We start from the raw sequence: 12647 nt of genomic DNA on the forward strand, positions 1-12647 counted from the left end.
ATAATAAAGACTGAGCTATAGCAGTGTTATAAGTGCTTTAAATGAAAGTTTAACGTAACTCCCCTTGCTGTGGTCGTTAGTTTCCGTGTTAAGGTCGACACAGCTGAATAAGCTTTTACATTGCTGAAGAACCTACTGCTCTAACAGTGAGAATATCATGAGTGCAGGTGAGAGAAGGCAAGAAAGGATGAAATCTGTTTGACTTAAGCCTGCAATACCTGATTTTTCACATCCACTAGGCAGCATTTGTAAACTGATATATACCAAATGCTTGCCTATTTACACATTTAATAGTTACAGAGCAACATTATGATATACTTGGAGTAATTTTTCATGTTCTTTAGTTTACCCATTAGTTTTGTAACTATGCACGGCTGCAGTCTGGTGCTAGCTTTAATCCAACTATCAAGATAATTTAGGAATCTGCAACAAAGGTGATACTCATTAAGCGCACCAATACATTACCGTTTTCCATCACAGCCTCACTGCTTTGTAGGTATATACGAGTAAGGGTAACATTCAAGCCGACTTCATTAAGTTTCATTTTCCATTTTATCTCTCCTGAAGTGGACCATTAAGTCAGTGCGCAAGGGTAACTGATCAGCCAATCTGCCTGTGATTTATGTGGCAGGGAAACTGAGGCCTTAACTGAGCCTCAGAACACATTGATTACTGACATGGTTAATTGGCTAAACCCACTGGTACATTGAGACAGGCTTATTGGAAATGTCAAATCAAGCGGCTCATTTGCATTCATGATGTATGGTGTCTATTCCAGCTTCTGCCCAGGCAGCACAAACTGACACACATAGCAGGAAGGGCCTGGGATCTCTGCCTTGAATTTGCAACTGACCATCTGGCCTTCCAGGACGTTGGTGTTGGTTGGAACTTTCCCCCTTCCTAGCATCCGTCAGTATTGGATGCACTTATCTGACATGTGCTGAATAGAGGATGAGAGCTTGGATATCTCCTGATGTGTGTGAGAAACTCAATTCACCTGTGGGGTTTCAGTGAAGATCCAGCTTTGAAAGCACATGTAATTGATTGAACAGGGTTGACATGATGGAAAATATGTTGGTGTGTGTGTGTGTGTGTGTGTGTGTTTTGGACATCAGAAGAATGGCTGTGACAATTTTATCCCACAAATACCTAAAGTGTAAACGATGAAGGCAGCATGAAATTGAAAATTTCTGATTTAAACAGATGGTGCAAGAGACGTTACGTGAGAAAACAGAGGTGGTGTGAATTTACAGTATTGGAATAATGGGATCCTCTTGGCATATTGTGGCTCATGCTTTTGAATATGTTTTCAGAATACCTGATTTAGGAGTAGCAACAAGAACATGTAGTTTTTTTCAATTAGCTGGACACACCATTAGCTGTGACAAATATCACGTAAGACAACATGCAATGGTTGGGCGATAACAATCAGCGAATGCAGATATATTTACATAGATGCAAAAGAAACATCTCCTATCTCACTGTGCGTTATGGTGGTAGAGATAGAGATAGAGAGTCCAATAAATGGTCATGGTACTGCATGGTCTTCACCTCAGCAACAGATAAATCTCTCTGGTTCTTTAACTTGTTCATGTTGTTTCAAAATGGTTTTCTTTATATTCCTGCTCTCTTCCTATCTTATACATGACACTTGTGTCAGACTTGCTTTTCCTTTATTTTAAAGTATTTCATCTCATCTCATAACCTTACACCTCAACTGCCATCTCAAACCCCTTATCTTTTCTCTCTTTGTTGTGCTCTCTCACACAGCTCTGTTGGAGGTTATACTGGCCGGCAGAGACTGCTTGGTGGCTGGAGACTCCTGTTCGAGTGATGAGAATTGCAGTCCACGTCTCCGGACTTTGCGTCAGTGTGTGGCGGGAAATGGCAGCGTGAAGCTGGGCCCCGGTGCCAGGAGCCAGTGTGCCAATGCAGTGTCTGCCCTGCTGTCCAGCCCTTTACATGGCTGCCAGTGTAAACGTGGCATGAAGAAGGAGAAGAACTGCCTGAGCATCTACTGGAGCCTTCATCAGTCTATCATACATGGTCAGTGGTTACTGGATTACAGCTGTCGATACTGCAAAAAGAACATGCTAAAAAGTTTCAAAATCAGAACAAAGTTTTATTCAAAGCCAGTAGCTAAAACACTGTAGTTCATTAAAAACAATACGGACAACAATGAATAACAGGAAGACTTTTTATCTGCATACAAATTATGATTTAGTTGATTTCCCAAGTGGCAAAAAGAAAATGATAACCTGAGAGAATTATTTATGTTGCATGGAGTTTAATTGAATTGTGATGTTGCAGTATTCAAGCAAGTGTTTATACCTGTGTCTGTGTATTATTCTTTTAGGACTCAACCTGGTGGAGAGTTATCCCTATGAGACAGTGCAGAGGGATTATGACTATGTCCGCTTGGCCTCTATTACAGCTGGCAAGTTCACTGACTTTCATTAACTTTCACCTTATTTTATACTATTTTACCCTTTGAAGATGTTTTGTTCCAGCACAAATACATGACCACTCCACTGGATGTTCCCTGGAAGCATGCCCAAGGCAAACAGAGGTCCCTTATGTTGTTCAGACACAGTTACACAAGTACTACCATTCATCTGAACACAATCTCAGCATCCAAAATGATATTTTTTATTTCAAGTTGTTGGATGGCAACCTCATTCATTTGCCATACTCAGCTGAAATAACATAATACATGACTGTCAAGGAATACTAATCCAGGCGTTGTTTCTAATGGCCTCAGGCTCATATAGCAATGCACTCTCGTAGAATTTATTGAAATAAGCCCAAACTCTGAAAGGTTGTGGATATACTAGTGGATATACCATACGGCAACCTTAGTGGATGTGAAGTGAAGCCAAAAACTTCACAGCAGAAATAAACATGTTTACCGCCTGGTACAAAAAGCAGTTTTGGTCTTTTTTCGCATTCACAGCAACTACCGAGTCTGAATTTTTATAGAACTCACCCATTCAAATTCTTTTAAAGCTTTAAGTCATGCATAATTTAGAGAGTGGCTGCTTTGATTGACAGGTGGGTCATAGGTTATAGATTTGCCTGAGCAACCAAGCTTAATTCAGGCCGCTTCAGCTCCACCCATGTTTCACATCTTTGCCCATTTTTGGATTGGTGGGAAGCCGACAAAGGCACATCTGCCAAGATGGCGACAGCCAGGGCCATCACACTCTATGAATTTACAAATTAACCCAATTTGAACCCAGCATTAAATGACATACATTAACATTAGCGGAATATGTAATATATTTTTTGTCTATGTTTTTAAAAAACAAAAACAAAACAATAATTACAGTTGTGCTAGTCTAAATAGAACACCTCAGTATTACAAATCTATAAACACAATGAGGAAAACTGATGACTCATTCCTGAAGCAAACAGCTCAAAGGTCAGCTGGTTGCTCAGACAACATGCATACAAAAGGTTCATTTAGAAGTTGCCACACAGAGGACCAGGGTTCACTCTCAAACATGACCATTCATAAATCCAGGCCTGTGTCACCAATGCATGAATGGACAGGAAGTTGTTTTTATGTCTTTTGTTGCAGATCACATAACACTATAATGACCAATGCTTAAAATAATTGGATATCAAAAATTTGACGTATTTCCTGAATCTTGCTCAGCCTCCTGAACTGCTAGTTACATGTGATGTTAGGAATCAGTAACATAGTTGTCTGTAATGTTAGTGGACATTTCTATCATTAGGGCACCAAGTACAATATCCTATATAATCAACGACTGATGAAACCAGCCTTAGCACACATTTAAGCCTGATGAAAATTGTTGAGGGACTTTCAGACAGCTATCACTTTGAAACCCCCATAAATTCTAATCAGATTTTTAGGGTTTCAAAAAAGCAAATTGTGATTGTTTGTGCATCTCAAACTGGACGCTTAGAGTAACCTTGAACAGATGGAGGAATAGTCTTAGTGATGTAGACGCACATATTACAGATAAGAAAATGACACAAAGGGATTTGCAACAGACAGTGGACAGATGAGAATCTACTGAATACCAAAATGCAATCTGTACTTTTGAAAAATGGCACGCAGTACATGAACAGCTCAAGTTAGAAGTCTGGTGGTGCAATATTCCAGTGATCATGATCATTTTAATTACAGAAAGGCATGGACCTGGTTCTTGTGCTAACATTAAAATAATACAAAGCAGTCCACTGGGTTATTCTCATATGCTGAGAAATTGTTCTCTTTTCATAACATAAGAGACTCTTCTTCTAATCCTCATTTTGTTATTCAGGTCCTAAAAAAATGAGCATCCATTGTTTATTTACAGACACTTGCACCTTGAAGTTGAACTTTAATTCAAAACTACCTACCTCAACTTTTAAACCTTCAAAAAGGCAAGATTACATCTCAGCATGTTGAATAAATAAACAGTTCATACCACAGGTCACATACACCCTTATTTGTATAAATATAAAACCTTTTTGCTCTATTGCTGTTATTTTTCTTCTGATACCTATGCTTGTCTTTGACCTTACTTTCATGACACTCTTTTACAGACTCTGACGTTGGCATGGCAACTGTGAATCGCTGCCTGGATGCAGCCAAGGCTTGCAATGTGGACGACTTGTGCCAGAAGCTCCGCACAGAATATGTCTCGGCTTGTATCAAACCCACTGCCAAGTCAGGCCTGTGCAACCGGCCTAAATGCAAAAAGGCTCTGCGCAGGTTTTTTGACCGCGTCCCCGCCGACTACACACATGAACTGCTCTTCTGTCCCTGTACGGACACAGCATGCGCAGAGCGTCGAAGGCAGACCATTGTACCCAGTTGCTCGTATGAAAGCGTGGAAAAACCCAGCTGCATTACACAGATGAGGATCTGCAAAGCTGACTATGTGTGCAGGTTAGAACGGAGAAATGGAGGCTTTTAATTGGCTCCTATTTATTTCAGTGTCAGTCTTCATCTCACGTCTGTAGCAGATATTAAAGTTATTTCTTATGTGGCCATAGTCTCATATGGAAATAATAACATAATAATATGTTCATAATCCCCAGTTTGGTTATGCTTAATGATCCACCTCATGGTACATCAAATCAGCAAAGCATTTCAACATTCCCAGTTTATTCAAGCATTCCTTGGATACAAATTTTAGATGTACTCACCATACATATTTGGGCCAGTGCTTTTCAGTATTATAGCTATTAGAAACCAAATAAACAGCCATTCAATCAACAAAATGGCCCGCTGTTTTACCCTAAAGCTTTCTACCACCATTGGTTAGAACACCCTAGAGAGCCTGTTGGAATAACACATTAAATATTTAGCACAGATAAAGAGCCAGATGGATCAGAGTTATCGCTCATTGCTATCTCTGGTCATGGCCATTATTTTTCACAGCCCCATTACACTCAGAGGGCTTTACTAATGATCCTAGGTCTGGGGGATGAAATATATTACTCTTTCTATCACTTTCACATTACAGCCCAATGCTTTCACTCTTCACCACGGCCAACAATATTTCTTCATGTCAGAGGGGCAAACTCTTAATTAAATGACCAAGTTATAGTAAAATAATTGATAAAAAACAGCAAACTTTTTACTTAAAACAGTACAGGGATCTATCATGTTCTTGCTAACCAGTGCCCATTATTTCTGTAGGTCTCGACTGGCACAGTTTCAGTACGATTGTGAACCCTCTGAAACGTCTGCCAATAGCTGCAAGCAAGGGAACTATGGAGCCTGTCTCCTTGCCTACACAGGGCTCATAGGTAGGTGCACACCTGAGAGGTAACACGCAGAAGGAAAACACATAAAGGAGAGGCAAAAATGAAATTAAATGTGGAGGAGGGGAAAGACAGTATGTGAAATGTGCCATATGCTCTATGAAAGAGAAAACTGTACAGAAACAGGAATGAGTGAAAGCTAGCCAGAGGGAAAATTAATAAATTTAGAACAGGAATGAAACTAAACTACTAATTCGAAGCAAAAAGACAAAAGTTCAACACGATAGAAGTCACAAAAAAATCAACATTACAGAAAAACAGAGGTTCTTTACACAGTATTTATTTTACTTTATAGCAGTCTGTAAAAGAAAAAGAACAGCCACTTCCTCTCCACACATTGGAGAGAGGACCTAATGCATTTCAAGAACCTCAAATGGTGCCCCTCAGCACAAACACACACTTGGCATTTTCATTCCTGTCTTGCATTTATTAAAGCACTTGAAATCCTACCTTCACTATGAAAAAAGAAAATAACTGTTTTAGAAATAAAAATGCCAGAGACTTCTGTGACCTCAAAAAAGTATTTCTCAGTATCTCTCCATTATATCATATGTTTCAGAGCACATTTAGTCTATCCAAGAAAACTAGAATGTTATCTGGTCAGCATAGGAAATGCAGCGTCCATTAATGTTTCAGATAATAAAGCACTATGAATGCAGTGTAACAACTCAAAGGAGAATAAATATTTAATACTGATTGAGGCCTGCATGCGGTCTTTCTGCAGGAAGTACAATAACTCCAAACTATGTCGACAACTCCACGTCCAGTGTGGCTCCATGGTGCTCCTGCTCGGCCAGTGGGAGCTGGAGAGAAGAGTGTGATAACTTCCTGGGATACTTCACTGACAACATCTGTCTCCGTGAGTGTCACTGTATCCACAATGTACTGGAATGTATGGAGTCAGGTTTTTGGTTTATGGGTTGTGTTTGTATAGAGGTATTGGTTGGCGAAGGAAGGGTGGCTGCTATTTTAATGTCCCTGGCAGTTTAAGAGCTGATAGGTTGGTTTGTTTGGATTTATTTCAGGATGCATTTAGGTTTGTTTCTGACCATGACTCAGTCACTGAGTCTCTTTTCACAAGAACTAGGCCAACAGCATTGAAATACTAAATGTTTCAAAATGTGCTATAAAATACAGTTTATATTTAGCTCCAGGGACACAATCTACATCATCAAACTGCAGTGATGAACAGTTTGTACACATTTATTTGAGCATCTTCTCAGATCATAACTGTTTTATAACTGTTATATTTTCCAGTTTCAGCATTCAGACACAAGTTGCATGTGTGTTGTACACCCTTGAAGTAATAATAGCCTATACATTTAGTCATTACACTTAATTGTTTTTGTACTAAGAGTTGATGAGATGATCAAAACTACTCTCCAATAAAAATCAGCCCGGATCTGTTCAAACAAAATCCACCCACCAGCACATCTTAATCTAGATTAAGATGTTGTTTTCACTATGCTATTTTTTCACAGGCACAGACACACAGACACACACAGACACAGACACACACACACACATGCACATACACACGCACACACAAAACAAACATGTTCAAGCAGCCTTCTGTGTTTACTCTTCATAGGAGGAATCAGCTCCTTGTCACCTAAAATTAAAAAGTAAACATATAGACATTATCAGTTTCACACAGATAGTGTTATTTAACGTGTTAAATACTGTTAAGCAAACACCTCAGGTCCCTGTTTATATCTAGTTTTCTATAGTTTCATATCATTTCACCCCACTGCTGGTACATTCAGAGTAACTTCATTTTAAAATGTCCTTAAAATTCTCATATCAGAATACCTTGCACTGAGAACCTGCAACAGTGGACATTCAAACAGTCTTGATATAAAATGTAAAAGTAAATAAATTTTACTTTCATCTATAACAGAATAAAAAGGCAGGACAGAGGTTCGGAGCTGTAGGGAGACAGATGTTTCTCTGTATGCTCAAACAGCAGCAGAGTGATATATTCAAATCAGAGATCATGTGCTTTTTGTAGAATGAACAGTATCCCTCCTTCCCTTCCTCCCTCTCTCTCTGTCGCATCTCTTTTCTCACTCGCTTCCTTTTCTCTAGTTATTAATCACCCCCTTCATGCTGTTTCCTTGGTAATTCCACCTGGGTGTTCAGTCACTTCTTTGTGAATTCTAAGTAAGCTGGCCCTGTGTTTGTTAGCTAACTGTATATGCATTACATCTCCTCCAAACACCTGATGTACTTTATTTTCACAGTTGAGGGGACAACTCATGAAAACTTCCACATAAAAACTGCTGATATTTTTGGGCACAAATCTCTCTGTTAACTCTTAAAGACTGAGCTACTAATTAATATAATATTGCTTGAAAATGAGTCATTGTCCTGTGACAATGACTCATTTATGGTATAATGTCTACGATGCTCACCATCTAAATGTAGCGTGTGAGTACTAGTGTTTGTTAATCTGCACTAAAGGCAAAGAACAGCTGAGGCTAATGGGCATGGCAATAGTTTTCCAAGTATTTGGTCATAAACCAGAGTATTGGACAAACTTTGACTTGATGGCACTAGATGAAATGTAAGGAGAACACCAAAGCCATAACAAATCATCCCAAGGGAGACACACAAATGTCTAAACTATGCAACACTTGTTGAGACATTTCACTTGTGTCAAACTCATGGTGGGGCTAGAGGATAAGTCAAGAGAAGACAGAAGTCAGTACAAACTTTTATGGCAAGCTATCCAGTAGTTTTTAGAGATATTTCAGTCTGTTTCAAATTGACCAATGTTGCCATCCATCAAGCCATAAAACATAAAATATAACAAGGCAGTTGCGGGCATAACTGAACACAATGAGTGTACTAAAGATGGTGCAATATGTTAGGGTTAAATATTATACTCGACTGTAAGCATATTCAAATATTTAGCCATAACAGCCACTGAGAAAATGTTCTGGAGCCTGAATGTTGGGGACAGCTGCAAGGATAGCAGACGATGACTAAAGAAGGAAAAAGATCAAACACTATTAAAGTTGGAGCTAAAGAAAAAGCTGAAGAAAAAAATTGAAGCAACATGTTCAACACTGCATGTCAGGCAGTAAGGATTATAATGTTCTTTATAAACAGTAAAAATAGCAGTGGTAAATACATTATATTAGATCAATAATGGAAACAATAACATGGGTTAAAAGGTGAGCAGATAAGATCATTTAATGATATGGTGCTACATGGGTGTCATGTAATTTATTTTGTCTTCTGTTCTGTTTCTTTAAGCTACTTTTCACTCTAACACCTCCTTTCCATTTCGCTTATGACCTCTGCTCTGAAGTTTGAATAATTAATGGTCCTTATTATTGACCTCAGCGAGTATATATCTATCATTGAACCTGTCCACACAATGAGTATCTTTGCTCTGTGTGTGTGCGGTGAGGTGAATCTTTGGCCAGCCTTTCCTCGGGCCCCCTGCCTAGAAAAGATACAGAGAGAGGTCTCAGAGTTGTTTGGCCAGTGCAAATGGTCTATGAGTTAATGAGGTCAATGTGGAGAGGCAGGTGCAGTTTGGATACTTGAAGAGAATACTGAGTATTTTCTGTTTTCTTTTTTTCCTCTCTTTCTCGTCTCTGCTGGCCAACTCCAAACTAGCTCTGGCCCAGCAAAAGCTCTCATACAAAATTTACAATTTAGAACCTGAGGCATCTGACGTGATTGAATAAGACCTGAGTGGAACTTGATGAAAACATATAAACACGATATCACGAGTCTGCTAACAGTTGTTTTTTTTCTCTTTACTGTTGTGCCTCATGTTTCAGAGAACGCTCTAATGATGTTTGGAAGTGAGTCAGACCAGCAGCCGACTCTCAGCCAGACCAGCACACCGAGCCCCGTCTACAGCAGCACAGAAAACAGGAGCACTACTGCTGCTCAAGAAACCATAGAAACTATGAGGAACATTCTGGATACAATAATACCAACACAGGTGTGCTGTCTACATGTTAAGCAGGCGTCACACATACATCCGGGAGTGACTGACACAAGGAGCGAACACTGTGCAGAAGACATTTTTAAATATTAAAGCCAATATGTGTGGAATTTTTATGTTATGATTATAGTTTTCTCAGTATCAGTAACATCAGTAACAGCATTAATTCTACTTTTTTCATCTGTGTCACACCAACATACAATAGATTCAAATGTTTTCATTCAAACTATTTAAACACAGCATTTGAAAGGACCGCAGTGCGTATAAGTAATACAGAGCTTAGACTAGATGATATCCGCCTGACAGCCCCTTAATAGCCTGACTCAACAGCTGTCAAACAGGGACTCCTCACATTGTCCTAACAAAAAGATCAGTATGTCCATGTTTCTACCACCTTGACACCAGCCCATTGGATTATATCATGCATTACCTTCAGGTCAAGAATATTATCCAAATGAATTATACCGGTGGGTGCAACATCACCCTATGCCCACATATGCATGCTGCCCTCAATATGGACTGGGACGGAAACAGACAGAGCTCCATTTCATTGCCAAGTGTGACAATGAATGGTTCTTAAGTTCACTTTCATAAAAATGTAATTACATAATGTACCTAAATATTGCAATGATCTCCAAGGTCCAATGTGCAGTTAGCCATGATTCTACCGACTGATCATCTAATCTCATACCAGCTCATAACATAAAAATATAATATCGTGTGGAGGTCTCATGACTGTTCACTGCATTTCGAAGATTAAAGCAGCCCTAACCTTCACCTTAGCCCAGCCCCAGTCCTTGTCTTTACCGTAACCTTGTTTTTAATACTGACCCATGATGAGTAATGAAACTCAAAGAGTTGTTTGTGTATACACTACAGTATTAGAAGATATCAGTGTTGACATATTGATCTCTCCATCTTCTTCTAGGCTCTAGGAAATGAACTACTAGTGGGCCAGTCCACCCTGCCATCCAACAGCCTCCCAATCTCTGCTTCACCTCCCAGCCTAATGCTCCAAGCTGCCTTCGGCCTTCTGTTGTTGCTTCTTCATCTGCTCAACAATGGACACTAAAGACTGCAGGGGTGTGTGCTGAGGACCCTCCGAGTACCAAACAGATGGGAGGACCAGTGCAGTTCAGAGGAAAATGGACCGTGTGGCGTATACCTCTCTCTAAATATGTACAGCGATTCTGATTTTTTTCTATTTTTGTGTTTACGTGGTCCAGTTCCACCTGCAAGTGTTCTTTCTCGGACTGTGGGAGACTTCTGCAGACCGAAGCCAGTCTGTACATTTGTAGATTGTTGTTGCGATCAAATCAAGCCAAAATGAAGTCAGAATACCGCTCTTGTGGACTAACCCTGCCCTCAGCTATCCAACTGTATCAATTTTCAAGAGTTATTATGAAAATATAATGCCAATATGTATAATACAAAGACATGAAGTATGTCAGTACCTGTGAAGATTTGTATTATCAACAGAAGCTCTTATTTTACATATTGTAAGACCCTGAACACTTTATGTCTGATCTGTACTCAGTGCACAGAGTGATTGCAAAGCTGCTGGGGTGAAAACCACTCTCCTCCAGTGACTGAAAGAGGACCATTATTTCTGACCAATGCTGGAATAGTGGCGCGACAGACAGACAATAGAGCTATATTTTGCTCAGACACTCTGGACAAATGCCCTGATTCTTAGGTATCCAGCAGGACAATCTAGAAGAGACGGGGCAAGCCAGAATACATAAGATAAACATAATAATAGCTCTGTACATCATGTGTCAAACTCTCTTTCTCACTTTATTTGCTCTTTCTAAAGCTACAGAAGCTGTTCATTAAAAACAGTAGTCATTGGTCTTCATCAGCAAGACAAATTCTTGGAAATAAGAAGAAAAGCAGTAACTCTTTTTACCTGTAGCTGCTGTAGTATGTGTTTGTGAGTAATATTCTTTTATTTCTCATTGTGTATGTGACCGTTGCTTTACAGGACTCTGAGTTGTGCCAGAGATAGAAGTGAAAGCCGCCAATGCTAGTACGGAGTCTGTTTAAGATTAGACAGTTATGAATGACTCAGAACGGTGAATTCTGAATAGGACCAGAGGTTCTGCAAATAAAAGTTCTCAGCTCATTTTGTTTACATTATCATCATTTCACAGTTCTTTAAAAAAACAAAAAAACAAAGACAAATGTTTGTTTAGAAGAGGAATACATGTTTGCCAGAAGTAACATGGTGACTGTGGTGCCTGTTTCATAGGTCACATCACAGAACAGGTCCAGTGCAATAAGCACTGCTATAGTAAAGAAAACTATCACGAGTTTGTCCAAAATCCAGGATCATTTTAAAACGATTAGAGGATAAAATTAACAGGTATGCTCAGAGGGAAAGAAATATGACTCTATGGGTGTATTCACACGTGTGTTGTTAAGGACAGTTGTTTCAAAACTGGGAGTGTTGGTGTGGTTCATCTGGGTATTTGTGAACACAGCAAACACACAGAAACACGAGGTTCCAAGCTGACTCTGGTGCAAATTATTTGTGTTGTGAAAAAGGTACATAACTTTAGCGCCATTTCAAATCTAAGCTGCTAAAAGAATCCATCGTCTGATTTGTAAAAATATTCTACTCCGTGTTCTTTATCAGTTAGTCCATCAAAAAGTGTCTGTCAGCAATCCCAGAGCAATATGCCCTTACTGTGCAGAAGGCCTCCTTTTTGTCTTGTCTCTACCTGATATCAGCAGATCATAACACGCAGTTGATGATGATATAGGATGACAATTACCAAAACTGACCAGTCACTTACAAGGACTTACCAGAACTAAAATAAATCAGGCCCAGATGTACCAAACTACACGTGAATGCACCCTAAGTTACTGATTTCTGCTGACAATCACCTATCGA

At 39.4% G+C, this 12647-nt stretch overlaps 1 protein-coding gene across 1 annotated transcript in view; it reads left to right on the forward strand.

Annotated features, from left to right (window-relative positions):
- Window positions 1-11917, forward strand: part of gfra4b (GDNF family receptor alpha 4b) — a 35142-nt gene extending 23225 nt beyond the window's left edge. The window contains exons 2-8 of the mRNA XM_010742119.3: window positions 1771-2046; window positions 2357-2437; window positions 4558-4903; window positions 5660-5769; window positions 6509-6643; window positions 9582-9748; window positions 10680-11917. Coding sequence (XP_010740421.2) covers window positions 1771-2046; window positions 2357-2437; window positions 4558-4903; window positions 5660-5769; window positions 6509-6643; window positions 9582-9748; window positions 10680-10823 — 1259 coding nt within the window. The 3' untranslated portion in view covers window positions 10824-11917. The remainder of the gene's footprint in view (window positions 1-1770; window positions 2047-2356; window positions 2438-4557; window positions 4904-5659; window positions 5770-6508; window positions 6644-9581; window positions 9749-10679) is intronic.
- Window positions 11918-12647: the final 730 nt, after the last annotated feature.

The sequence above is a fragment of the Larimichthys crocea genome, chromosome I (assembly GCF_000972845.2).
Source record: "Larimichthys crocea isolate SSNF chromosome I, L_crocea_2.0, whole genome shotgun sequence".
NCBI lineage: Eukaryota > Metazoa > Chordata > Actinopteri > Sciaenidae > Larimichthys > Larimichthys crocea.